The following is a 26,044-nucleotide window of genomic DNA, read 5'->3' on the forward strand; positions in this document are numbered from 1 at the left end:
TGTCCCCAAGCCCCCTTGTATATCCCCAACCCCCCCCGACATGTTCCCCAAACCCCTGGTATGCCCCCCCAAGCCCTCTGGTACGTCCCCAAACCCCCCTGGTATGTCCCCCAAGCTCCCTGGCATGTCCCCAAACCCACTGACCTTGGCCCTGTGCCCCCCTCCCCACCTGCCCAGGGCCTCCTCCCCTAGCCTGACACCCCACCCCCCCCCCAAGCCCGGGGCCAGTCCCCTCTTCCCACCAGTGCTGGGGAATTCATTAACCGGCCACAGCTGGGCCCTGCTGGGGAGGCCAAGCTGCAAGGAAAATTAACCTCTTCCTGCCCAGCCTCCCAAGCCTGGGATCCCCCCACTGTCAGAGCTGGCAGAAAAGGATGGTCCCCTCTCAGGGGGTGCTGGGGGGCTTTGCTTCCCAATGCTTCCCAATCCAGGCTTTTATTTGCAAGGGAAGCTGGTGTGTCCCTTCCCCACACAGCCTGGGAGGGCAGGGGGGGCTTTCTTTGCTCACCCCCATGGAGCCCCTCAAGCCTGTGCGCCCTGGGGTTGGAGGGGGTGAGGGTTCATCACTCAGTTCTGGCTTGGCTGAACCTGGGAGCCCCCCCTGCCCAGGAATGGGTGCCCCCACCCCAAATCTTGCTGTTCCCCCAGGCCTCAACCACCCCCCAGCCCACCCTGCAGGGTGACCATCTCCCCCTCTCCCTTGGGAGGGAGGGGCAGAAGGACCCAGGCTCCCCCCCCCCAGCTCGTTAGAAAGCTTTTATTTCTCTCTATTTACAGACTTCATTAAAAAAAATAAACAACAAATCCCTCCCCTTCCCTCCCTCCCCCTCCCCCCCCCCCATGGCACTGCTCACCCACAGCCCTGCCCTGTGGGTGCACAGGGGGCTCCTGACCATGGGGCCAAGCCTGGGACCCCCCTCAGGAATGGGGGAGCCCAGGGGGAAAGTGGGACCCCAGGAACCAGCTGGCAGTGCCATCACATTCACATTGACCCCCAAAGCCCCCCCTCAATGCCACAGGGGGTTGAGCCAAGCTACCATCAGGACCCAATGAGTGCCATGGGGGGTGACCCCATCCCGTAACCCCCTCCTGCCCCCCACGGGGTGGCAGGGAACAGCTCCTGGGGCAGAGCTGCCCCCCACCCTGCCTGCACCCCTTGTCATCCCCCCAGGACTCCTGGTACCCCCTCAGGACTCCCTGTGCCCTCCCCAGTGCAAGCAGAGGTTTATGGCTTTCAGGAGTTGGCCCTACTATAAGCAGAGGGGATAAAAAGGGGGGGGACAAGGGAATCCCCTCAAATATCAGGATCCCTTGGGGGGGGGGGGCGATGGTTGCTGGGGTGAGGGATGTAAAATCTCATAAATTAAAGAAGATAGAAGTGGGGGTCGGGGTGGGGGGGGGGAATTGAGGTGGCCTTCCCCAGGTCAGTGCCAGGATTTTGGGGGCTGAACCCCCCAGATGCATTGCCAGAGGAGATTGGGGTTGGCATGGGGAGAGCCCCCCCGAGCTCTCTGCTGCTGTGAATCTAGGTTTGTCGGGGGGGGGGACAGAGGGGGGTCCCCCACACTCCTCCCCCCCAGCCAAAGCCCTTCTCAAGTTCAAAGCTGGGTGTGAAGGCAACAAAGGGGGGTGGGGAAGGGAGGGGCTCCTCTCTGAGTCCAACATCCTTGTGCAAAGCCCCACGTCCTCCCTGGGGCACCCTGAGCACCCCCAACAGGTGTTTTGGGGAGAGGGGAGCAAAAAGGCCCCTAAAAAAGCCACCCCAAAGCCTCCTGGGGGTCACTGGTTGTCCCCAGGCTGGTACTGGGGCTCGGTGGCGGTGAAATAGTCCTCGAGGAAGGACTGGAGGTACTCGAAGGTGGGGCGTTCCTCGGGCTCCCGCTTCCAGCACTGCACCATCACCTCGTGCAGGGACGAGGGGCAGCTCCCCGGGCACTGCATGCGGTACCCCCGCTCCACCTGCTCCAGCACCTCCCTGTTGTTCATCCCTGCGTGACAGGGACAGCCCTGCTCAGCGGGCAGCACCCCCACGGGACCGGCCAGCGGGGAAACCGAGGCACAGGGCACCCCTTGCCAAGGGAGATCAGCCCCTGTCTGCACCCCAGGGGTGCCCACTGCCCCGGGGGGGCCATACCTGGGTAGGGCACCCGGCCTTTGGTCACCAGCTCCGTCAGGAGGATGCCGAAGGACCAGACGTCCGACTTGATGGTGAACTTCCCGAAAAGCGCGGCCTCCGGAGCCGTCCACTTGATGGGGAACTTGGCACCTGCAGGGAGAGGCAGGAGAGCCATGGCTGGGGCAGCCCCCTGCACCCACACCCACGGCACCCAGGTCTGGGGACACCCCACACCCGGGACATCCTGCACATGGAGCTCCCTGTGCTGGGGGTGTCCTGAACCCAGGGCACCCTGAACTGGGGGTTCACCCAGCACCCATGAAACCCTCAGCCTGGGGCACCCCACACATGGGGCACCCAGCACCCAAGGCACCCAGCACTGGGGACACCCTGCATCTGGGGCACCCATCCCCTGGGGCATCCATAAACTGGGGTACTTATAATTTGGGGTGTCCTTCACCCATGATATCCATTCCCTGGGTCACCCATACCCTAGGATGCCAATCCACTGGGGTATCACCCATCATCTGAGGCATCTATCACCTAAAATACCCATCCCCTGAGGCACCCATCTTTTGGGGTGTCCATCACCGGGGACACCCATCCCCTGGGGTACCCATCATCCAAGTTATCCATCACCCAAAATACCCATTTCCTGGGTACCCACTATTTGGGGTGTCCATCACCCAGGACACCTATCCCCTGGGATACCCATTATTTGGGGTGTCCATCATCAGGATACCCACCCCCCTGGGTACCCATTATTTGGGGCACCCACTGCCCAGGCCACCCAGCCCTGGGGGGTGACCACTTCCAGGCTGAGGGTGGGACCCAGCAGGGAGGGGGCAGGTCAGGGGTGCCCACCCTGCCGTGCCGTGTACTCGTCGTCCTCGATGAGGCGGGCGAGGCCGAAGTCAGCGATCTTGCACACCAGGTTGTCCCCCACCAGGATGTTGGCGGCGCGCAGGTCCCGGTGGATGTAGTTCATCCTCTCGATGTACGCCATGCCCGCCGCGATCTGAGGGGGGGGAAGCAGTAAAACCCCCCCAAAAACACCCCCCACCCTATGCCAGCCCCCCCCACCCTGTGCCAGCCCCCCCAGTACCTGGGCTGCCATGTCCACCAGCTGGGGCAGCTTCAGGTAGCGACCATCCCCATCCTTCAGGAAATCCAGCAGGCTGCCTGAAGGCAGAGGGGGGCCCAGTCACAACACCCCAAAACCCAAGAGTGCCCTCCCCTGCGAGCCCCCCTGCCCGGGACTGTAGCCAAGCAGGGTGAGGCTCGCAGGAGAGGTGGTGGGTCCCCTGGGCAGTGCCCCAGGCTCACCCTGGCTCATGAACTCGGTGACGATGTAGATGGGCTCCTCGGACACCACGGCGTAGAGCTGCACCAGCTTGTCGTGCCGCAGCCGCTTCATGATCTGAGCCTCCTCCAGGAAGGCCTCGGGGGACATGGTCCCCGGCTTCAGCGTCTTCACTGCCACCTTCGTGGTGCCGTTCCATGTGCCTGGGTTTGGGGGCACGGGGTCAGCAAGAGCCCGGGGGACAGCCAGCCCCTGCAGGGCCGGGATGGAGGGGGGTGTGGATGGAGGGTGAGTGGATGGAGGGTGAGTGGATGGAGGGTGAGTGGATGGAGGGTGAGTGGATGGAGGGGTGAGTGGATGGAGGGGTGAGTGGATGGAGGGTGAGTGGATGGAGGGTGAGTGGATGCATGCTCGTGTGGATGGATGGATGGATGGAGGAGCAAGGAATCAGGGCAAGGCAAGGAAGGGCCATGATCCCACCCCACCCCACCCAGGACAAGGGGTCCCACTCACCCCAAGGCTCATCTTCTGATACCTCACCCCATTCCCCGTCCATCCATGGGGGATCCTGTGCCAAGCTGCCATCTCCCCCACACCAGTGAGTACCACTTGGCATCTCATGACTCTCCCTGCCAGGGCAGGACTGGGCTTCTCCTGCCCACCCTGTGCCCCCCTGCCCTGGCCGGCTGGGCCAGCCTTACCCATCCACACGTCTCCGAAACATCCCATGCCGAGTTTCTTGTCCAGGGTGATGGATTCCCGCGCTATCTCCCAGGCGTCCTTAGCTAATCCCAGGGTCTGGGGCTTCATAGCGGGGCACGGGTGGGTGAGCAGATGGCACAACCCGTCGTTATACTCTGCAGGGGGCGAGGGGGGCAGGCAGGGGAGGAGGAGGAGGAGGAGGGAGGGAGGGGGTGCAATGGGATGAATGGAGCATGGGGATGGGGAGGATGGGGGATGGAATGGAGGATGGGATGAATGGAGCATGCACGCCAAGCGGGGGGAGCACAGGGCACCGCAGGAAGAGGAGGATGAAGGTGGGACCCCCCAGCCTGGTCTTGTGGTCCCATCTGAAATGGGGGGGGACTGCTTGCCATATGTCAAGGAGCATCTTGGAATACCCATTATGATCCCAGAGGACATGGGATATTTCCCCATGCTGACGAATCAGTCTGGATCAGCCTGTCCCAGCAGACAGGAGCTTTTCCAAGGTGGGTGCCAGGCCTGGGGGTACCCCCGTGTCCCCCCCGCTGCTTGCCCAGGCTTGCCCGCCAGGCCCTACCCATCCAGACTTCCCCAAACTGCCCGTTCCCCAGCTTCTTGAGGAGCTGGAGGGACTCTCGGGGGATCTCCCACACGTCTTTGGTTTTGACCGACAGGTCAGCCAGCTTTGGGGTGCCCTTGTGGCACGGCACGGCCAGGCGGCAGCACAGCCCGGCCGCCCGCTCTGCGGCACCGGGGCAGGGGGTCAGTGTGGGCACAGACCCCCACCAGCCCCCTGCCCACCCTCCACCACCTGGGCATTGCCCAGGATCCTGCATCATCCAGTCACGCCCCAGCATCCACGTACAAAAATGGAGTGCACCCCCTTTTGCCTCCCCCGGGACAGCTCCACACCCCCTCAGCTGGGCTGGACCTCCAACCCCCCCCAGCCGTGCCCAGGGAGTGGGTGAGGCCCACCCAGACCGTCATCGGGTTCTCCCTGTACCCAGGACATGGAAAAGGGGGAGATCCTCAGGGAATCCCCGAATGCCACCACCACAACAGCCCCCTCCTTCCCCAGTTCCACCCAGTTTGCCCAGCCAGCCTCTTACCAAAGGCTCTCCTGGGCTTTCCCTACCCCTCCCATCGCCCCCCCCGTGCCCCCCATCCCACCCTACCTATATAGTGCTGGACCAGCTGCTGGACGGTGTCGAACTGGGCGCGGGTGGTGATGTAGTACCCCCCGCTGTCCAGCTTCCGAATCTTATAGTGCTTCACGTGGTCTCCCTTGGCCTCATCCCAGTCCCGGATGGAGAGCGAGTAGGCCCCTGGGTGGGGGCACAGGTCAGGGAGGGACCCGGGGCACACCCGCCGGCGTCCCCGTCCCCGCGCCCGTACCTTTGGTGGTCTCGCTCTCCCGGATGAGGAAGGTGCCCCTGCAGTTGCCGTGGCACAGGAGCTGCCGCTCCGCGTCCTTGCGCCCGATCTTCCCGAAGTACCACCTGCCACGGGGACAGGCTCGGGACCACCCAGGGGCACCCAGGGGGACCCCCACCAGCACTGCAGCGCTGCCAGGGCTCACTGGGACACCCGGGGGGGTCAGGGTCTGCCCCCACCCCTGTCCCTCTACTCACTCCTCTGCCTGGATGGAATCCACAGGGGCCACGTAGTTGCTGGGGATGTAGCCCGTGGCGCCCGAGCTCAGCGACCTGGCCTCCCACCAGTCCCCCTCCCTGGGGCAGAGGAACAGAGAGTGAGGAGGAGGAGGGGGGACAGACAGACAGATCTGGCCATCCTGCATCCCCTCACCCTTCACACAGCACCCCCAGACCCCACTCTGCCCCACCCATCTCTGCTGAGCCCGCCCAGCTCGTGACACACGTGGCCCTGGTATCCAACATCGAAGCCAAGACAGAGCTTGTGTCCCCAGCCTGGGTCCTGCAGGGGGTACCCATGGCATGGAGACCCCTCCCTGGGGTGGCAGGGGGGCACTGGGAGCAGCAGGGGGTCCGGGAGGGCTCACGTGTTGTTGATGATGTGGAATTTCTCCCCTTTCTGGAACGTCAGGTCATCCTCCGTGCGGGCCTCGTAGTCGTACAGGGCGATGAAGAGCGTCACCCCCCCGCCTGCAGAGGGGACCACAGTGAGCCCCTGCATCCCCTGCACTCCCCGGGGCGCAGCTGGACCCCCCTCCCACCACCCAGCCCCGCCGCTGACCTGCGATGCCCCCGCTCCGCATCTGCAGCGTGTTGGAGCTGAACACGCCCGGCCCCGCCAGGGACGGGGCCGAGGGCACCGCCGGCCCCTGGAAGTTGTTGAAGTCGGGGATGCAGGTGAAGTTGGCCCCGGGCTGGGTGGGGTCGGGGTCGTACTGGGAGGGGGGGGGCAGGGAGAAGCCCCCCTCGCCCCCCCCCTGCCCTTTGCCAGCCCCTTTCTCCTTGCAGGGCACGCAGCCCATCCTGGGCACCGCCTGCGGGACAGAGGGCCCGTGACACAGGATTGGGGGCACCGGGGGGCACCCTGCCGGCCCCAGGAGGAGCAGGGTCCTTCCTGCCACCCCCCCGGCACGACGCACTGGGTGACATGGGGACACCGGGGTGCTCTGCTGCCCGGGGGTCCCCACGTCCCCCCCAGCACCTGGGGGGGCTCCGTGGTGGCTCCACTCACTGCGAGGGCTCCTCGGGTCACTTCAGCTGCTCCATGTCACCTCGGGGAGGGGAAGAGGCACCTGTGGGCACCAGGGAGGGTGTCAGGCAGAGGGCAAGAGTTTTGCATGGGCTGAAACGCCTCTGCAAGGGCTAAAACACCCCATCAAAGCTGAAACACCCCGTCCAAGAGCTGCAACACCCCACCAAGGGCTGTAACACCCCTACCATGGGCTGCAACACCACTACAAGAGTAGAAATACCCCTGCCATGAGCTGTAACACCCCTGCATGGGCTGAAACATCCCTGCCTTGGGCTCAGACACTCCTGTCACGGGCTAAAATACCCCTGTATGTGCTGAAACACCCTTGCATGGGTTGAATTACCTGCATAGGCTGGAACACCTCTGAACAGGATGCAACACCCCTGCTTTGGGCTGTAACACCTCTGTCACGGGTTATAACACCCCTGCATGAGTTACAACAGCCCTGCATGGCCTGAAGCACCCCTGCACGAGCTGAAACACCCTTGCACGGACCAAGGCACCCCTGCACGGGCTGTAATATACCCCTGCACGAGCTAAAACACCCCTGCACAGACTACAACCCCCTCCCTGCATGAGTTAAAATGATCTACGTGATCTGCAACACCCCCACAGAGGCTGCAACCCTCCTCCAAGGGCTGCAACACCCCTGCACAGGCTGAAACCACATCCTTGAGCGGGTTTTTCTCTCGCTGTGTCCTCCCCACACCGCTCACCTCCCTTCAAGAGCAGCTGTGTCCTTGGCTGCCCCGAGGCTGGAGGGAGCCAGGGTGGGTGGGGAGGAGCCTCTGAAGCGTCCCTGACCCCACACCCTCTGCTCAGCCGGGAGGAGGTGTTTTGGGGAGGAAGGTCCCTGAAGTCACGTCGTGCCCTTCCGGCCACGAAGGTGTCACAGAGGAGGAGGAAACTGAACCTCTCCCGCCGTGGCTGCGAGGACACGGTCTGTCCCCAGCTCTGTCACTCCCCTGGGTGCTGAACACCCACACCAGTCTGCCCAGTTTGCACTGGGCAGAGCTTTCCACTCTGCAGTCTGGCAGAGCTCCAGCTGAGAGCGGAGGGGAGGAGCAGGAAGGTGCCCTGTCCCCTGCGCTCCAGAGAGCAGGAGGAGATGAAGGTTTTGGGGTGGATGAGACGTTTCAGGCGGCTTTCCCTCATCATGGCCACTGATTTCCTTTTCCCTCTGTCAGTGGGGGTGGAAAGAGTCCCAGCTCTCCCCTTCCACCTCCACTTTCAACACCATTGGTGTGGCAAGGCCACGACCGTTGCCGACGGGGCAATGTTGCCAAATCCGAGAGCGCTCAGCTGGTTGGGGATTTCATTCTTGCTCGCTATTAGTGGCTGTTTCAGCTGATGAACACCCCTGGTTCTCACAAACCTTGTCCCTTCCGTGTGGGAATCACCCACCCACCACGCTCAGAAACTTCCCATTTCGCCGAATTTCGGTGCTGAGCGGGTGGCTCAGAGCTGCCAGAGCTGCCAGCAGGGATGGGGCTGGCAAGGAGCATCTTCCAAGCCCCCAGTATCACAGCACCGAGGGTTCAGGTGCTGTGCAGCAGCGTTGCACCCACTCTTCCCCTTCCATGTGCTCCCACAGCCCCCCAAGCCTGTCACAGCCTGTCCCAGAGCCGTCCCCCCGCGCTGTCCCTGGGGAGGGGACGCAGCTGGCGCCGTGTCCGGTGGCTCCGCGCTGGCACCTGGCTCCAGCTCTCCCGAAAAGGAGCTGCTGGGAGCCCGGGAGCAGATGGCAACTGAGCCCTTCCCGCCCCAGCTCCACCGGCACCGGTCCCAGCTCCCGCCCCGCGCTGAGACCCGGCCAACTCGTCACCCCCCGTCCTGCAGGGCACGGCTGGGCACGGAGCAGCCGCGTCCCTGGCTGCCCATCCATCTGCTCCCCGGCCCCACGGGACACGGGGCGGCTCGGCCCCATCCCCAGCTCCTGGACGGGGCACAATGTCCCCTGCACTGTGGCCCCTGTGACCCCTGATGTCACCTCCGTCCCCTTGTGAAGGAGGGCTCAGGCTCGGGGGGGGGCAGCTGCGTGGAGCAGGGAATGTCACACGGCCCGTGCCTGGGGACAAGCCATGGTGGCATTGGCCAGGCTGAGGGTGCCATGACCCCCCCTGCCCTGGGCACGGGGGCAGCTGCCAGAGGAACTCCCATGGCACCTACACAGCGGGAAGAGGAAGCTGCAGGAGCCCGGCACGGGGGAGGAGGGGCAGCCAAGGGGAACCTCTGGGCTGGCAGGACCCCAGGCCTTGGGGATGGTGGTAGTTGGGGGGGCCAGGCAGAAACCACAGCGTGGCTGCAGCCTTTTGGGTACCCAGTGCCCCATGCCCTGACCCGCCCCCTCACCCTGCACAGCCCCCACATTCCGGCTCTCACAACCTGTTCCCAGGGAAGAGGAACTGAGAGGGCTGCAGAGCCCAGCTGGGGTTCCTCTGTCACCCCACGGCTCTGGAGGTGCCTGGTCCAGGGGGGAAACTGAGGCACGAGGCAGCTGCAGCCCAGAAGAGGAAGGTGCCTCTTTTTAGGACACAGGAGTCTGAGACACATTCCCAGCCCATGTCCATGACCCCACAGACCTGGGGAGGGGATGAGAGGATACATCTGCCTCGACTGTCTGCTCCTCATCCTGGTGTGGTAGCAGATGGTGGCGTGTCCCTGCCCCTTCCCCACTGCCCCCAGCTCCTTTCCAGCCCTGCATCCCAGAGCAGGAGCCCTGCTCCTGCTCCAGCCCTCCCAGTTCACTCAGGGCCTGGTGAGTCCCCTGTGGCTCCCAGTGGGAGCAGGTTCCTTGAGAACAAGGGGTGCAAGGAGGGATGACACCCCATCCCCTGCATGCCCACGAGAAGGACAGGGCTCGAAGGTGCCTCTCAAAACCTGCTGTGCTGGCCAGGCCTGACCAGTGCTTGGCCAGCATCACCCCGTGCCAGCCCCAGGAGGTGGCAGGGCCATTCCCTGGGGTAAAAGAGGCCGCCCCCCAGAAGTGAGCTGCTGCACAAGCCCACCCGCCAGCCACCAGGCCAAGGGCAGGGGGGTCTCCTTGCCCCCTGCCAAGGAGGAGATGCCCAGGAGTGAGGCAACCCCCCTTCCCCAGCCTCCCAGCCCCATCGCTGGCTGGGAAAGCAGGATTTCCGCTGGAAGAAGAGCAATTCCCGGATCCAAGGGGCTGCAGGGGCGGAGGGAGGGAGCCGGCCAGGGCTCCAAATACAATGTCCCGGGAGGAGCGGGGTGGGGAGGGAATTGTGCAGGGCAGGAAGCGGCGAGTTCCTGTCCCTCCTTGGGACACACCAAGGACCTGGGACGAGGCAGAGCTGCAGGGAGCGGGGGGAGTACCCGCTCGGGCAGAGCCTGAGCCCCTCACTGTTCCCGCAGCCCCAGCCAGGGATTGCTCAGCCCCCGGAGCGCTGGCTGGGCTGACAGCCCACGGACACCCGTGGGGCTGAGGGCACAGGTGTGTCCCCATCCCGCTGTCCCGGAGTGCCGTGACCCGTCCCCTCCCCATCGCGGGGGTCCGACGCGGGTGAAGGCACCGCGTGTCCCCGCAGGCTCCCGACGCGGTGTCACAGCCATCGGCGCCGGCACAGCGAGCTGGAGCCGGCGGGTGCCCCCAGTCCTCCCCATGCCACAGCCCCCGCTGACCCGCTGCCCCCCAGCACGGCGAGGACGGGGGTCTCCTCCCGCCCCCAGGCATTGCCTGGGGGGAGCAGTGAGGGCAGAGCCCAGGCAGGGCCCCCAAAAGCCCCGCACGGGGGTCACGGGGCCCTCCATCCCCAAAGCTCGGTGCCCGTCCCACCCTGGACCCAGAGCCACCCCACACCTGGGGGGATCATCCCTCAGCACCTCCCCAAACCCACAACAAGGGGATTAAGAGACCCCCCACTTTACAGGGGTGAGCCCCCCACCACCCTGCACCGTGCCCCCCACGCATCCTCCCCTACCGTCAGCGCTCCCGCTCCGCCTGGCATGGACCCCCCGCTCCCGAGCTGCTCCCGACGGGACCCCCGGCCGGGGTGCCACGGCAGCACCCGCTTCTCCCGGCGCCGGGGGCCGGGGTGTTGAGGCGGGGGCCGTGGGAGAGCGGGAGAGCGCCCGGCCGTGTGCTTCCCGTGTCTCTTCGGCGGCTCTGGCAGCCGAGCAAGAGCTTCCCCTCCCCTCGCCCCCCCTTCCTCCCCGCGCTCCCAGCGATGGTTCATTGTACCAGCCAGCCCGGCCGGGGCGGCTGCTGGATCACCGGCGGGATCGCCCTCCGGATCGCCTGGATCGCCCCCTGGATCACCCTCCGGCACGCTCGCTGAGGACCCGTGGGGGTGGTATAGCAGGACACACGCTGGCATTGGGGTGTCCCTGCTCCCCAGCAGCACAAGGGGACACTGGCATGGATCCCCTGGCTCTGCCTGATGGGATTTATGGGATGTGTGTGGGGATCCAGCCTGTGCCAGGGTGGGGGGCTGCCTGTACTCATCCCCAGAGATCCTGGCATGGCTTCCCTGAGCCCCCGAGCCAGGCAGGGCTCACGAATTGCACACGGGGGGCTGTGTCCCTGCGAGGGACAGGGACAAGGTGCCCGTCTGGTGGCAGAGCACACACAGCAGCCACGCAGCCACCTGGCACAGGGGCTCTCGGGGCAGGGCAGAGCCCACCCTGCCCCAGCACTGTGTTCCAGGGGGGTCCTACTGTCCCCCCAAGATGGGGACCAGCTCCCAGCTGGCTCAAGCCAGTGCTGTGGCCATTGACAGCCCACCAGACATCACCCCCCTTACCTACCCCTGCTCCAGATGAAGCTGCTGGTGGGATGACCCCAAGATTTGGCACCTGTCACACCAAGCCACAAACCTCAGTGGGCTCTGGGAGAGGGGAGGAGACCCCCAGCACCCTGTCTGAAACCCCCTCAGGCTCCCAGCCCAGATCACTGAGGCACCCACCTGCAAGAGAGCACTTCAGGCCTTTGGCACCCTGACCCCCAGATCGAGGGGTTCTCAATGGGGCAAACCAGGGGTACAGGGAAGCCTCCCCTCCAAATCAGAACCTCCCTGGATGGAAATACCCTCCCCAGCTCCACCGAGCCCCACCCTGCACATCCCCCAGCCCTCCCTCCCCCCACCACAGGGGACAGGGGTATTTTTGGGTGTCCCCCTGCTGCAGTTTCCGGTGTGGGGCTGTGCTCCCAAGGGGGGGGTGAGGGTGCACGGGGTGGGATGGGGGCTCTGGTCACGCTCCAGCCTGGAGCTACTGCATCCTGGCTCTGCCACCCTGTTTCCCCACACAGCTGAGCTGGAGAGGGGTCCTTCCTCATCTCTCCACAGCCTTCCTCCTCCTCCTCCTCCTTGTCCTGTGGTTAACCCTCGCAGGGTGACCTCTTTCCTCTGTGACACTAAGTCTGGCCCTGATGTTTCCTGTTCTCACAGAGGGGCCGGGGCTGGTGGAGGTCCTGGGTGCCCACCAGGATGGGGACCTGCCCCCCCAGACTGGTAGCACCCTCACCTTGTCACCTCCCACCTCATCCTGGGAGCACAGCTCCCCTTTAATCTTGGATTTGGGGGCTCTGGGACTTGCTGAGGGGGGATTCAGACCCTGCTGGGGATGGAAACAGCCCTGTCACTGTCCCTGGGAGGGGATGGAAACAGCAGGGACAGCAGGGACAGGGACTGCTCACCTGTGGGGCCATGAGCCCCTCCAGCCTCCCAGAACCCTCCCCTCTCCCCTTGGGGCTGGCTGTGGGGTTCCTACATCCCCTTGCGCCCCATGATTGGCTCAGATCCCCCCAAAAAAGAGTTCCCAGTGCTCCCAGTCCCAGGACCTGCCTCGGTAAGGCCAAACTGCTCACAGCCCTTACCCTGTGCTGTAGGTGCTGCCCCTTGCCCCTCACCCTGGCATCAGGGCTGCTTGGCAAAGACCCCAAGGAGGTCTCCCTTTGCAGCCCAGGAGGGGACACACAGCCCTGAGCACCCCACTTTGCTCTCCATTTCTCCCACCCGGATGCAGAAGAAGGGACCAGCTGTGACGACCCACCCTTAAGGGGAAGGAAGCCTGTTTTGGTGAAAACCCAGTTTTACCAATTCACATATTCTGCATTAGGTGGGATAAGGCAGTACTTGAAAAAAGGTTTGTAAGAAGGTGTTTCTGCTTTCAACTGATTTTTCCGCTTGGAGATCCTGGTGATATTACACTTACCAGGAGCCCTTGCTGTTTGCAGGAGAGAAGGGCCTGTGGCTAACCCACTCCTTACTTTCTGTGTGGGGTATTTGGGATCTCGAGGCTGTTTGAATGTATCAACACATAAAATAAAGCAGCCAGTGCTTTAACCATCAACTTAACATCAAATCTGGAAGGAAGCCTGGTTGACCCCAAGCCGGAGGGTCCCCACGGATCCATCCAGCCTGCACCTCCCACGTGCTGCTGGAGGGGTTTTTGGGGGCCCCTCCTGCGCCTCCCATCCCCTGTAGCACCCGGCGTTGTTCCATCTGCCCTGCCGGGACACGCTCTCCCCGCCGAGCACCCCGAGGGTGCCCGTCCCCCCGCCAGGCACCACATGATGCCGGTTCCTTCCCTCCTCCGGGGAGGGCCCGGGCTCCTGCATTGGCTCCGGCGGGTTTCGCTGCCGCCGGCTCCGGGTTAAAGCTGAGGAGCCGGCGCCGGGCGAGCCGGGGAGGTGAGGATGGGTTTTCTCCGCTGGCTCGTGGCCTCTGCGCTCTGCATCTTCATCTGGGGTGAGTCTGGACCCCCCCCCTCATGGCACTGTCCCCACTGGGGGCACCACGGGGGTGGGAGGGAGGTGGGGGCACCCCAACAGGTCTCCACCCCCCCCCATGCGCTGCGCGGCGGGGCAGGCTGGAGATTTGGGAAGTGGTTTCATTGCTCGTTGGGTCCTAAAGTTTGCGGTTCCTCCGACGCAGAGTTGGGGTGGGGTGGCAAAGAGGGGGGACGTGCCTTGAGGGTTTGGTGAGGGTGAGGGTGAGGGGAAGAAAACATGGCTAAACTGTGGCTTTAACCCAAGGTGTTTAACCCAAGCAAGCAGGGGAGAGGGGATGGGGGTGACAGGGGACTGTGCCCCTGTGGGACCCCCTTTCTGTGTGGCTGTAAGCAGGGTTGTGGGGTCACTGGACTCACTGCTCCCCCCACCTCGGGCACTCTCTGTGGGGGCACAGGGTGTGATGGGCACCCATGGGGTAGCCTGGGGTGCAGTGGGGGGCTGCCTGGCCCTGGCTCCCCCCGGTTTGGGGTTCAGGGTTGGTCCTGGGGCAGGTGCTGCCGGTTGCTCCTGGCGAGGAGGAAGATGCTGACAGAGGGAAGGGCCCGTTCCCAGTGGCGGGTGTGTTGGCGTGGCTTGGGGTTGCACAAGCTGGGAGCCCTCAGGGAGGTTGGGGAGGTCACTGGGAGATGCCAGGCGGGACCAGTCAGCTCCCTGGCACCCCTCAACCACGCCACGTGTGTCAGGGACAGCTTGGCTGTGTCCCCCCTTGGAAACATCGCCCAACGCCATGGCCACCCACGCTGGGGGTGACACCGGGGCATCACCCCAACAGTCATCCCAGGAACTGGGGTTCCCTGGGGGTGCAACAGCGCGGGGCTCACCCCAGTGTCGTGGCAGGTTGTGGCATGGTGGTGACCCTGGATCTGGCCCTGTCAGTGCCTTGGTGTCCCATGGATGTGCCACCGGTGGGCTTGGGGAGTTCTTTTGGCCAAGCAGGGGGGCCCCAGGCTGCAGGGAAGGAGACACCGGCTCAGGACATCTCCTGTCCCCAACTCAGCTTGGGGGGACACACAGAGCCCCCCTCACCCTGCCCCTCTCTGCCTTCCAGGACAGGACTATGTGCTCTCCCGCCCACCCCCTCAGTTCGGCTCCATCTACCACGTCCGAGGTAACGGGACCACACAGCCCCCTTTGCTGGGGGGGAGCAGAGGATGCTCAGCACTGGGCAGGACCAGGCTGTCCCAGTGCCAGACTGGGGCAGCTTTCCACAGCCAAGTGCCTCTCCCTGTCCTGTCGCCCATGGGGACAGTGGCTTGGTGAGCTGCAGGCTCTTGGGGGCCCAGGGAGGGACGTCAGGGTGCTGAGGCTTTGGGGCTGACCTGTCTGGGGGGGCTCACAGGGGTCATTAAGCTGCCCTATGCTGAGATCGAGGAGCCCTTCGAAGCCTGGTACAACCTGACGGGGAACAAGAGCCGGATCCAGTATTATGGAGGTAAGAGGTGGGCACCCACCTGCTCCAGCTGCGCCCACCCTGCGCTGGCAGGACCACCCTGCCTCAGCTTCCCGTCCCCACGGGCACAGGGCAGGTCATCACCTACCAGCTGGCAGCGGTGAAGCCCTATGGGATAAGGTACAAGATCACCCCAGAGACCACCGAGAAGGAGGTGAACGCCAGGAAATGCTTCCAGCTGCCCGGCTCCAAGGAGGATGTGGTGAAGGCTCAGAGCGTCTTCCCCAACATGAAAGGCTTTAAGGTGGGAAACGCCAGAGCCTGGATCTGCCCTGCTGCCCGGAGCACGTGCAGGCTGTGGGAAGGGGTGCTGGGAGATGCTCCTCTCCGTCCAAGGGGTGCAGGGTGCTGGGACAGGCCAGGACGTGCCCCCCCCACACCCCAGGGCACAGGGAGGGTCACTTCCCCACCCGGATTGGGACCGGACCGCCGGCTCCTTTCCCAACTCCAGCAGCCGTGTCAGGACGTGCCACATCCCACACGAACGCCGGCGTTTCGGCACCGTTTGGGCAAGTCTGTGCAGGGCGGCTCAGCTCCCGCCGGCCCCAGGTTCTGACAGGGCTGGGCACAGCACGTGATCGGTGGGGACAGCAGGCTGTCACCCAGCTGGGCACTGCCCACAGGGAGAGAGCTTGGAAACACTCAGGAAAAACCTGGAAGCTCTTTAGCCTTTGGAAGCCAGACCTCCCGCTGTGGGTGCATGGTGGGGTGTCCCCAGGGCACCGCTGAGCCAGACGGGGGGGTCTGCCCTGTGTGGCACCCCAAATCCTTGCCCACGGTTTGCATCCCACTCGTGGGTGTGTGGTCATGGCCATGGAGCCTCTGGATCCAGGTGGAGAGCCCGGTGTGTGCACTGGGAGCACTGGGCTGTGTGAGCGCTGGGAGCACCGCTGAGCCAAACGGGGGGGGGGGTCTGCCCTGTGTTGCTCCCCAAATCCTTGCCCCAGTTTCCATCCCAAGCAGGTGCTTATGTCCATGGAGCCTCTGGATCCAGCTGGTGTGTGTGCTGGGAGCACTGGGCTGTGCAAAGGGGCCGGGTGGGGAGGGGGACACCTCGGGAGGGTTGGGGACCCCTCCCTGATGCCGTGTCCCCCCCAGTTCCTGCGGGAGGAGTACTACCAGGGCCGGTACTGCGCCGTGTGGCAGAACAGCACCCGCTGGGCGCAGAAGAAGAACGTCTACACCCTGTGGGTCACCAACTCCAGCTGCGGGGTGGCCCCCGTGCACTACGAGATGCGGGGCTACAACAGCCTGCTGGGCTCCCACTACGACAAGTACGAGATCGACTACACCGACTTCGACAACAGCTACCCCCCCTCCGTGTTCGACCTCCCCGCCAACGGTGAGCCAGGGAGGGCCCCCCGCCCTGCCCTGCCCTGCCCTGCCCTGCCCTGCCCTGCCCGCGGGGCTCGGGCTGACGGTGTCCCCTCCCTGTCCCCAGTGACCACGTGCGGGGTGCTGCCGGGGGCCGCGGCGGAGCACCGGGTGCTGGCAAACCCCATGGAGGACCTGGTGGGGCGGCACCAGCCCTGGGCACACCAGGCTTTCCACGAGTACCGGCGGCGGATGGGGCGGCGGTACAGCTCCGTGCGGGAGCTGGAGCACAGGCAGAGCGTCTTCGTGCACAACATGAGGTACAGGCAGGCGGGGGAGTGGGTGATGGCTCTCTGGGGGTGCTCCTCAGCCCGAGGAGGAGGTGGCAGTGCCAGCCTGTGCTGTCCCCAGGTTCGTGCACTCCCGGAACCGCGCCGCGCTCTCCTACACGCTGGCCCTGAACCACCTGGCCGACCGCACGCCCCAGGAACTGGCAGCCCTGCGGGGCCGCCGGCGCAGCGGGGACCCCAACAACGGGCAGCCCTTCCCCGCCCACCTCTACACCGGCCTCATCCTGCCCGAGAGCCTCGACTGGCGCATGTACGGTAGGTGTGGGGTTGGGGGGACCCAACCTGGTCCAACTGAGACCCCCCTGCTCCCTGTCACTGCACTGAGGAGCCTGTGGGGCTTTGCTGCCTCTGGGGGTCCACATCTCCCCGTGGTCCCTGCTCTGCTCGGCAGCTGGATCAAAGCTGGGTTTAAGCCGGGCTCTGTGAGGGTGCTGAGGCACTGGGATGGGCTGTACAGAGATGCCTCATTCCTGGAAGTGTTCAAGGCCAGGTTGGATGGGGCTTGGAGCAATCTGGTCTAGTGGAAGGTGTCCCTGGCCGTGGTAGGGGGTGGAACAGGATGAGCTTTAAGGTCCCTTCCAGCCCAATCCATTTTGGGATTCTGTGATTAAAGGCAGCTGGGTCAGCACTTGGCCCTCATTCAGTCTGGTGCTCCAGGGACAGGTGTGACATCTGAAGCCACATCCTTCCCTCACAACTCCATCAGCTGGGAGTGACACCCCCAGAGCTTGCCCCAGCCCAAGGGCGGGGATCCCAGTTTTGCTGGTGCATTCCCCACCTTTCCTGATTAACACCAAGCCCTGGCTGTGCTGCCTCTGGAACTCACCTCCTGCCTCAGTTTCCCTCCCACCTGCCCCCATCCCTTGGTGCCCACCCAGTTTCTCACCCCCCACCTGGTGTCCCCAGGCGCCGTCACCCCCGTGAAGGACCAGGCTGTCTGTGGGTCGTGCTGGAGCTTCGCCACCACAGGGGCCATGGAAGGTGCCCTGTTCCTCAAGGTGGGAGCGGGGCTGTGCCCCACAGGGGTGGACAGGGTGCCTGCAGGGTGCCTGTCCCCATTCCTGCAGTGTGTCCCCCCCACAGACCGGCGTGCTGACCCCCCTGTCCCAACAAGTCCTCATCGACTGCTCCTGGGGCTTCGGGAACTACGCCTGTGACGGGGGGGAGGAGTGGAGAGCCTATGAGTGGATCAAGAAACACGGTGGCATCGCCAGCACCGAGTCCTACGGCACCTACAAGGGACAGGTAGGGGTGGGTCCGTGTCCTTGACAGAGTCCCTTGTGCCTTGGAGCTTAAAGCCACGGTGGGACCCACCTCGATGGGTCAAAGGCACTAGCAGGCTCTGGAGGTGTGGATGTCACCTCATCCCCAAGGCAGCAGGCTCCTGTGGTTCAAAGCACAGTCCAAAGCCAAGCCCCAGGGCTCAGCTGGGCAGTTTCATCACTGTGTGCCTCAGTTTCTCTCCTTGCAAAACAGGGACAAGGCTCCTCCACCCATGGGTGGTGCTGTGGGTCACTCCGTACCCTGGGGAGCAGGGATGAAGCAAAGCTGCCTGGGGACAGGGATGTGGCTGCATGACACAGGCAACAGCCCCCCCGGGGCTTGGGGTGCAGAGCCAGCTCCCTGTGCAACTGGGAAAACATCCCCACCACCCTGGGCTTGGGAGCACAGCGGGAACGCTGTCACAGCCCAAACCCTGGATCACTGGGAAGAGTTCCACGAGGAGCAGGCAGGGTGGGCACGGGGAGGGGGACCAGGGCGTGCTGCTGACAGTCTGTGTGTCCCCTGGGTGTCTAGAACGGTTTGTGCCACTACAACCAGTCGGAGATGCTGGCCAAGATCACGGGCTACGTCAACGTCACCTCGGGCAACATCACGGCCGTCAAAGCCGCCATCTACAAGCACGGCCCCGTGGCCGTGAGCATCGACGCCTCCCACAAGAGCTTCTCCTTCTACTCCAACGGCATCTACTACGAGCCCAAGTGCGGTGAGTCGGGTGGCACGCGGGGCAAGGCGGGACCTGGGTGCCCAGGGAATTGCCAGGACAGCCAGTTCCCATCCTGGCAGTCCAGGGAAGGGTGGAGGGGACCGGCCCTGCGGTGCTCTGCGGGCAGCCCCGGGAGCAGGGGTGCTCTCCAGGTTGGGATGTTCGCTGGACAGGGATCCTCTCCAGACAGGGAGGTCGCCAGGCAGGAATGATCTCTGGACAGGGATGCTCTTAGGTCTGGGGTGCTCTCAGGATGCTCTCAGGTCAGGATCTCTCTCTATGGGTAAGGGTCCATACAGGGTTGCTCTCCAGACAGGGATCCTCTCCACACAGGATGGTCTTCAGACAGGAATGCTCACTAGACAGGGATTGTCACCAGACAGTAATGGTCTCTGGACAGGGATGCTCTTAGGTCTGGGGTGCTCCCTGGATAGGGATGTTCTCTGGATACAGGTGGTCTCCAAACAGGGATGCTCACTGGAAAAGGATGCTCTCTGACAAGGATAATCACTGTACAGGGATGTCCTCCAGACAGGGATGCTCTTAGGTCAAGGATGCTCTCCAGACAGGGATGCTCTCTGAACAGGAATGCTCTCCAAATGAACCCTCTCCCACGTCATTCCCTGCAGACAACACACCAGGATCTCTGGACCATGCAGTGCTGGCCGTGGGCTATGGGGTCCTGCAGGGAGAGACCTACTGGCTCATCAAGAACTCCTGGTCCACCTACTGGGGCAACGACGGCTACATCCTCATGGCCATGAAGGACAACAACTGCGGCGTGGCCACCGAGGCCACCTACCCCATCCTGGCCTGAGCCACCCCGGCCCTGTGGGGACAGCCCTCGGTGACACTCCGGGCACCCAGCCCTGGATCAGCCCCTTTGGTGGAGCCCCCAGGCAGCAGGAAGCAGGACAGGGCCACGGGGTGCTGGACACGGGGCAGGATGGGGACCCAGCAGTGGCCTTGCCAATAAAGACACTGGAAAAATCCCGGATGGCTTCTACAGCAGGGATTCAACTGCTGCCCACCCAGCTGTGCCCCCTGTGCAGACCCCCGTGACACATCCTGCCCCCAGGCTGGTTTTTCTTGGTCCTGTGGGACCCCAGGGGCCTCCCAGGGAGGGGACCTGCCTGGCAGAGCCAGCTGGCTCTCACAGCCCGTCCCAGACACCCGGGGCGAGGGGAGCGGCTTTTCCAGCCCTGTCTCTGAGGTGGAGCACAAACAACCCCAGGGATTTCTGCTGAGATGAGAAATTCCTGGCGTGGGGTGTCGGGGAGGGGGGAAGGCATCCACCCTCTGCCCCACTGCCCCGGTCCCTGTTGTGGCTGTGGGTGGGGACGTCACCGGGGTGTTTGCCAGTGTCACCCTTCACCCCCTGGGGCTGCTCCCCCTTTACCCCGTGGCCATGGCTCGGCTGGGAGCTCCTAGTTTGGAATCAAGCCATCCTGGAGAACGGGATCAGTGCATGAGGATACTAAAACAGGGTGGGAAGTTCTCCCTGCCCTCAGCCTGGTGGTCTCCCATCTTTGCTGGCGCATCCTCAGGGCAGGATGCACGTTTGCAGTGGTGGGCTGTGATGGTTTTTCAGGCTTTTCATAGATTTCAGTTTTTTCACAGCTTTTTCAGGCCAGATCATTAAATTTCCTAGGCTTTTCTCCAGTATAACCTGAGTATCTCCTGAATATTCCTGAATATCCTGAATATTCTCCAGTATAACCTGAATATCCCTCCCAGAGAAAAACTAGATAATTAAAAAACAAAACAAAAAACATCGGGAGGGGGGGAAAGCAAAACAATAACTTGCACTTGGACAACATTTTGGAAGACCTGCTTGAGTCAGGCTTGGTATCACGACTTCAAAAGCTGTTCATCACTGCCCAGGAATGATTGGGATGCATCATCCCAGCCAGTCATTCGGAGGGTCAGTGCTCAGGCACTTCATCTCTTGTTTTACCTTCAGCACTCAAACCTCCCCGGGTCCCTGGGGAGGTGCTGCAGCCCGGGGGGCACCAGCCCAACCCTGCACCCCGGGGTGCAGCCCAGTCCAGCCCAACAAGACCCCGCAAAGCCCTTATCAGCTTTGTTTGGGGCTCGTTGTCACCTTGGGCCGGGGGCCAGCTGGACACGCGGCAAGTGGGAGGGGTGAAGGCCACTCTGCACCCGCTCCTCCCCAGGGCTGTTTTGCCGTGTTGCTCCCCACACTTTATCTGCATTTTTTCCCCCTTTTTCCAATGAAACCCCCTCTAATCGCAGTCCTGATGGTGTATCCATAAGGATGCAGGGGTGCAAACAGCCCTCACCTCCCCATCTTTCTGTCTCCCCTTTGGTGGGGTCGCCTTGGCTCCTGTCCCACCCCAGGGGGGCTCTGGGGTGCCTGGGTGGGTGTCACTGCACCCTGTTGCCCTCCAGTTGCTGCAGATGCTCCCCCTGCTTGCAGCAGATCCTGGCTGGCAAACTGCCCCACCGGGGATGGGTGGGGGCACAGGGACACCCCCAGCACCCATCCCCAAACCCCCAACCCATGGGGCACCCACAGGGGCCGGGGTCCCACCCTGACCCCCCCTCCCCAAGCCCCACCAGCACACGGCATGAGCACCCCCCTGGTGTGGGTGGGAAGGGATGGGGGAGTGCCCGTGGTGGGACAGGGGGGCAAGACAAAGCCCCGCCTTCCCCCGGTCTCATCCCAGCCCGGGGAAGGGGGGGGCTGTGCCCGTTGGCTGCCCGCAGCTCCCTGCCCACTCACCGGTGGTATTTAATCACCCGTGGGTGCAGGGCAGCAGCGTGGGCAGGATGGAGGGGCTGGGGGGGCTGCTGGTGCTGGGGGCTGCTGTGCTGCTGGGTGAGCCCTCACCCTGGCTGGGCTCGGGGTGGGGGGGTGGGTGCTGTGCCCCCATCCCGGGGTGATGCCATCATGCCCCTCGCCCTGGGCACTGTGGTGGTCCTGGGCCACTGAGGGTCTTTGCCCTGGGACGAGGCTGCTCTGTCCCTGTCCCCATTCCTGGAGCTGTGGCAGGGCAGTGGGCAGAGTTCTATAGGGGGGTGTATATTTGGGGTGTGCAGGGGGGGCTTTGGGGTGCCCCTGAGCTGGTCACACCCCCAAGGAGATTGGAGATGTGCTGGGGGGACTCTTGGTCGGCCAGAGGGCGGGTGGAGGAGTGGGGACCCCTGGCTTGGGGACCCCCAGTGTGTGCCCTGCCTTGCCACCAGCACAGGCTCCCCTGGGTCTGTCCCCCTCTCCTGAGAGACAGCAGGCCAAGGGCCAGCACTGCTGCCAGCCCCTGCGGTGGGGAGATGGGAAATCAGGGGCGTTGGGGTTTGTTTCCGTTTTTCTTGCAGGAGCAGAGTGCAGAGGTCCTTTGGAGACACCCACATTTGGGGACATCTACCATGTCACAGGTACTGCTCAGGGACAGGGTGCCCAGCCCAAGGGGGTCCTGCACCTCCAGCCAGTGGCTCCCACCTGACATGCCTGAGCAAGGAGGCTCCAATTCCCCCAGGAATGCCGGAGTTGGGGTGCTCGGGGCTGTGGGGTGCTGCTGGGGGGGACCACGGGGTGATGCTGCAGGACCCTGGGGTGCTCCAGAGGGTCAGGGAAGGGGGACAGGGGATGCCCCTGAGGCTCAGCCCCGCTCCACAGCCCCCAAGTCCCGCCTCTCTGTGCCCACAGGAATCATCAGCCTGCCCTATGCAGAGATCAGGGAGCCTTTTGAAGCCTGGTACAACCTCACGGGGGGGAAGAGCCGCATCGAGTACTATGGTGGTGGGTGCAGAAGGGGGTCCGGCCCCCCGACCCCTCAGCATCCCCTTCCTTCTGCCCCAGCACCTCTGGGGAAAACACCAGGAGAGCCCCGAGAGGCATCACTGTGCCAGGCTTGACGTTCCCTGCCCGCAGGCCAAGTGGTCACCTACCAGTTTGGCTCCATGGAGCCCTTCGGTGCCAGCTTCAAGGTGACCCCGGAGACCACGGAGACGGAGCTCAACGTCCGCAAGTGCTTCCGCATCAACGGCACCATCGGGGCCCTCATCGCCCCCCAGAGCGTCTTCCCCAGCCTGGAGAACTTCAGGGTGAGCCCGGGAACGGCCCTCCAGGATGTGGGATGGGGCAGGAAAAGGGAGGGATGAGGGCACTGCGTGGGTGAGGGGTGTCTGGGGGTACCTCCCCGTGAGGTGGGAATTGGTGAACGCATGGCTGGATGTGGCCGTGGGTGATGGACTGGGGGGGTTGCATTCGGCGTGGCAGGATGCAGGGTAGGGGTGGCATCACCGTGGGGTGCCCCAGCTCATGCTGGGGTGGCACCCCGGTCCCTGCCGTGTGTCCCCAGCGCGTGCGGGAGGAGCGGTTCCGAGGGCAGCGCTGCGCCGTGTGGCAGAACGTCTCCTACTGGGGGCACAAGAAGAACGTGTACACGCTGCGGGTGGGCAGCTCTGCCCACGGCCCCGTGCCCCTGCACTACGAGGTGAGGGGCTTCAACAGCCTCCTGGGCTCCCACTACGACAAGTATGAGATCGACTATTCCTCCTTCAGCCACCGCTTCCCGCCCGGCGTCTTCCAGCTCCCCGAGGGTGAGCGTCCCTGGGCACCCACGGCCAGTGCTGACACCTGAACACTCTTAAATTTGGGCTTTTGGAAGGGTTTAGATTGGATATTAGGAAGAAATTCTTCCCTGTGAGGGTGGGGAGGCCCTGGTACAGGTTGCCCGGAGAAGCTGTGGCTGCCCCATCCCTGGAAGTGTCCAAGGCCAGGTTGGACAGGGCTTGGAGCAACCTGGGCTAGTGGAAGGTGTCCCTGCCCATGGCAAGGGGGTGGAACAAGATGGGCTTTAAGGTCCCTTCCAGTCCAAACCGTTCCAGGATTCTGTGAGCCTGATAATTTTGGTGAATTGGTTTGCCTGGGAAAAAAGCAGGATGAGAGCTGGGGTGATGTGGGTGCTCCCCTGATGCTCAGGGTGCCGGGTGGGATGGTGGGAGCTCAAGAGATGGCTCTGGAAGGATGTGTGGATGCAGATCCCCCCTGGATGGGACGGGCAGCCCTGATGGTTTTGGGGCCCAGGAGAGCCCAGCCCAGCCCAGGAGGCACCAGCACCACCCGTGTCTCGTGGCAGGGGTGCAGTGTGAGCAGTGGCCCACGGGCAGCCCCGAGCACCTCCTCGTGGCCAACCCCATGCAGGAGTTTGTGGGGAGGGGGCCGGACACAGACCACGTCCACCACCGCCTCTTCCACCGCTACAAGGAGCAGTTTGGGAAGAGCTACGGCAGCGAGGAGGAGCACGAGCACCGCAGGCACACCTTCATCCACAACATGAGGTACAGGAGGGCAGGGGGGCTGGGGGGGCTCAGGGAGGGGGTACCCTGCTCCCCTCTCACAGACACGTGGCACAGGATGTCAGGGGACAGGCTGGGGGGTCAGGAATGGGATCTCCACTCACCTCTTGGCAGGTGGAATAGGATGACGAGGCATGGGCTGGGGGGCTCAGGGATGGGGCCCCCACTCCCCTTTCACAGACATGAGTTACAGGAGACCACAAGGATGGGCTGGGGGGGCTCAGGGATGGGGTCCTCACTCCCCTCTCACACCCCTGCGGCACAGGATGCCAGGGGATGTGCTGGGGGGGGGGTGAGGGAGGGGGTTCCCCACTCCCCTCCCGCCGTGCCCCAGGTTCGTGCACTCCCGGAACCGCGCCGCGCTCTCCTACACGCTGGCCCTGAACCACCTGGCCGACCGCACGCCCCAGGAACTGGCAGCCCTGCGGGGCCGCCGGCGCAGCGGGGACCCCAACAACGGGCAGCCCTTCCCCACCCAGCTCCACACCGGCCTCATCCTGCCCGAGAGCCTCGACTGGCGGCTCTACGGTGAGGAGGGGGCTGGTGACACCAGAGCTGTGCACACTGGGGTCTGTGTAGGGACAGCCAGCAGCCCAGTTGGTCACGTGTCCCCACCCCGCTGTCCCCAGGCGCCGTCACCCCCGTGAAGGACCAGGCTGTCTGCGGGTCGTGCTGGAGCTTCGCCACCACAGGGGCCATGGAAGGTGCCCTGTTCCTCAAGGTGGGAGCGGGGCTGTGCCCCATGGGGGTGGACGGGGTGCCTGCAGGGTGCCTGTCCCCATTCCTGCAGCGTGTCCCCCCCACAGACCGGCGTGCTGACCCCCCTGTCCCAACAAGTCCTCATCGACTGCTCCTGGGGCTTCGGGAACTACGCCTGTGACGGGGGGGAGGAGTGGAGAGCCTATGAGTGGATCAAGAAACACGGGGGCATCGCCAGCACCGAGTCCTACGGGCCCTACCTGGGGCAGGTGAGGGTGGCAGTGCCACTCAGAGTGGCTGCAGTGCCACCCCCTCCCCAGTCCTTCCCTCCAGGCTCTCCCAAACCAGCCATCAGCCCTTTGGCAGCGGATGGCTCCACCTTGGATGCTCCATCTGAGCTGCCCCACTCCCTCCCACCTCCTCACTACCCCAACCTGCCCCGGGACCGTGGTGCCACCTCAGCTTTCCCTGCTCCCACTCCAGAATGGCTACTGTCACTGTAACCAGTCAGAGCTGGTGGCCCCCCTGGCCGGCTACGCCCGCGTGGCCCCGGGCAGTGCCGTGGCCCTGAAGGCTGCTCTGGTCAAGCATGGCCCCGTGGCCGTCAACATCGACGCCTCCCACAAGTCCTTCGCCTTCTACGCCAACGGTGTCTACGAGGAGCCCCTCTGCGGTGAGTCCCGGCCCCTGGAGGCTCCATACCCTGCTCATTGCCACTGGGATGAGCAAAAATATTTGTAGGGTGGGATTTAGCTCCGAGACAGGGACTGAGTCAGCTTTGTTTTCTTCTCTCTTCCGTCCAGGAAACGAGACGTGGGCGCTGGACCACGCGGTGCTGGCCGTGGGCTACGGGGTCCTGCACGGCAAGGGCTACTGGCTCATCAAGAACTCCTGGTCCACCTACTGGGGCAACGACGGCTACATCCTCATGGCCATGAAGGACAACAACTGCGGCGTGGCCACCGAGGCCACCTACCCCATCCTGGCCTGATGTCCCCTCCTGGGCAGCTCCAGATGGATGCAGAGCTGGCAGAGGGATGTGGGGCAGCGGGAGGTGATTGTGGGGCAGCTCAGCTGGGAGGTCAGAGGATGCTCCCAGCCTTCTGCAGAGGTATTTAACCATTTTGGCAATAAAAAGCTGTAGAAGTGATTCTGTGTCCTGCTGGGGTGTCTTCAACCAGTCTCAACCCATCTGCCACCAACCACAGCCCTGGCTGTGACTGACTCTGCAGCCTCTGTGTGATGAGTTCCACCCTGTGCTCAGCCCTGTCTGGGTTACATGTGCCTTAACCCCAGGGTTGTCAGTGCCACCCCCAGAAGTGCCAACACTCCCTTCCCCAGCAGCAGGAAGGAGCC

The 26,044-nt window shown here is 64.0% G+C and overlaps 3 protein-coding genes across 6 annotated transcripts; 2 read left to right on the forward strand and 1 right to left on the reverse strand.

Moving 5' to 3' along the window:
• Window positions 1-743: 743 nt before the first annotated feature.
• FGR (FGR proto-oncogene, Src family tyrosine kinase) lies at window positions 744-10,934 on the reverse strand. 4 transcript variants are annotated; one of them, XM_064635530.1, is made up of 14 exons: window positions 10,751-10,934; window positions 6,789-6,849; window positions 6,339-6,591; window positions 6,145-6,247; window positions 5,756-5,854; window positions 5,520-5,623; window positions 5,300-5,449; window positions 4,702-4,866; window positions 4,121-4,276; window positions 3,443-3,622; window positions 3,222-3,298; window positions 2,981-3,134; window positions 2,135-2,266; window positions 744-1,988 (listed from the first exon to the last, which is right to left on the reverse strand). In XM_064635530.1, the coding sequence occupies exons 3-14, from the start codon at window positions 6,577-6,579 to the stop codon at window positions 1,780-1,782; spliced, it is 1,770 nt and encodes a 589-aa protein (XP_064491600.1). In that variant the 5' UTR covers window positions 6,580-6,591; window positions 6,789-6,849; window positions 10,751-10,934; the 3' UTR covers window positions 744-1,779. The 4 variants fall into 4 exon arrangements, with proteins under 4 accessions (XP_064491600.1, XP_064491599.1, XP_064491596.1 ...); XM_064635529.1 differs by lacking the exon at window positions 4,702-4,866; XM_064635526.1 differs by lacking the exon at window positions 4,121-4,276.
• Window positions 10,935-13,391: 2,457 nt separating this feature from the next.
• Window positions 13,392-19,655, forward strand: LOC135402228 (digestive cysteine proteinase 1-like). The gene is made up of 11 exons (XM_064635191.1): window positions 13,392-13,519; window positions 14,612-14,671; window positions 14,903-14,995; window positions 15,085-15,257; window positions 16,112-16,355; window positions 16,455-16,647; window positions 16,739-16,932; window positions 17,584-17,675; window positions 17,761-17,922; window positions 18,475-18,664; window positions 19,294-19,655. The coding sequence occupies exons 1-11, from the start codon at window positions 13,468-13,470 to the stop codon at window positions 19,479-19,481; spliced, it is 1,641 nt and encodes a 546-aa protein (XP_064491261.1). The 5' UTR covers window positions 13,392-13,467; the 3' UTR covers window positions 19,482-19,655.
• A 1,801-nt stretch (window positions 19,656-21,456) lies between these two features.
• LOC135402206 (digestive cysteine proteinase 1-like) lies at window positions 21,457-25,838 on the forward strand. The gene is made up of 11 exons (XM_064635142.1): window positions 21,457-21,506; window positions 22,004-22,063; window positions 22,335-22,427; window positions 22,560-22,732; window positions 22,990-23,230; window positions 23,770-23,971; window positions 24,324-24,517; window positions 24,619-24,710; window positions 24,796-24,957; window positions 25,172-25,361; window positions 25,492-25,838. Exons 1-11 carry the CDS (start codon window positions 21,458-21,460, stop codon window positions 25,677-25,679), a joined length of 1,644 nt encoding a protein of 547 aa, XP_064491212.1. The 5' UTR covers window position 21,457; the 3' UTR covers window positions 25,680-25,838.
• The last annotated feature ends 206 nt before the right edge of the window (window positions 25,839-26,044 follow it).

This window comes from Pseudopipra pipra, chromosome 24, assembly GCF_036250125.1.
Source record: "Pseudopipra pipra isolate bDixPip1 chromosome 24, bDixPip1.hap1, whole genome shotgun sequence".
Lineage (NCBI taxonomy): Eukaryota > Metazoa > Chordata > Aves > Passeriformes > Pipridae > Pseudopipra > Pseudopipra pipra.

What these genes read in the sequence shown, in the direction of transcription:
- FGR (XM_064635530.1), bottom strand. Translation starts at nt 6,579, where the DNA reads ATGGGCTGCGTGCCCTGCAAGGAGAAAGGGGCTGGCAAAGGGCAGGGG. An exon ending in GCGGAGCGGGGGCATCGCAG is followed by an intron (nt 6,248 to 6,338) that starts GTCAGCGGCGGG and finishes TCCCCTCTGCAG; the next exon opens with GCGGGGGGGTGACGCTCTTC. An exon ending in CGAGTACACGGCACGGCAGG is followed by an intron (nt 2,267 to 2,980) that starts GTGGGCACCCCT and finishes CTCTCCCTGCAG; the next exon opens with GTGCCAAGTTCCCCATCAAG.
- LOC135402228 (XM_064635191.1), top strand. Translation starts at nt 13,468, where the DNA reads ATGGGTTTTCTCCGCTGGCTCGTGGCCTCTGCGCTCTGCATCTTCATC. An exon ending in CCAACATGAAAGGCTTTAAG is followed by an intron (nt 15,258 to 16,111) that starts GTGGGAAACGCC and finishes TGTCCCCCCCAG; the next exon opens with TTCCTGCGGGAGGAGTACTA. An exon ending in GTTCGACCTCCCCGCCAACG is followed by an intron (nt 16,356 to 16,454) that starts GTGAGCCAGGGA and finishes CCCTGTCCCCAG; the next exon opens with TGACCACGTGCGGGGTGCTG.
- LOC135402206 (XM_064635142.1), top strand. Translation starts at nt 21,458, where the DNA reads ATGGAGGGGCTGGGGGGGCTGCTGGTGCTGGGGGCTGCTGTGCTGCTG. An exon ending in CCGCATCGAGTACTATGGTG is followed by an intron (nt 22,428 to 22,559) that starts GTGGGTGCAGAA and finishes CCCTGCCCGCAG; the next exon opens with GCCAAGTGGTCACCTACCAG. An exon ending in ACGGGCCCTACCTGGGGCAG is followed by an intron (nt 24,958 to 25,171) that starts GTGAGGGTGGCA and finishes CTCCCACTCCAG; the next exon opens with AATGGCTACTGTCACTGTAA.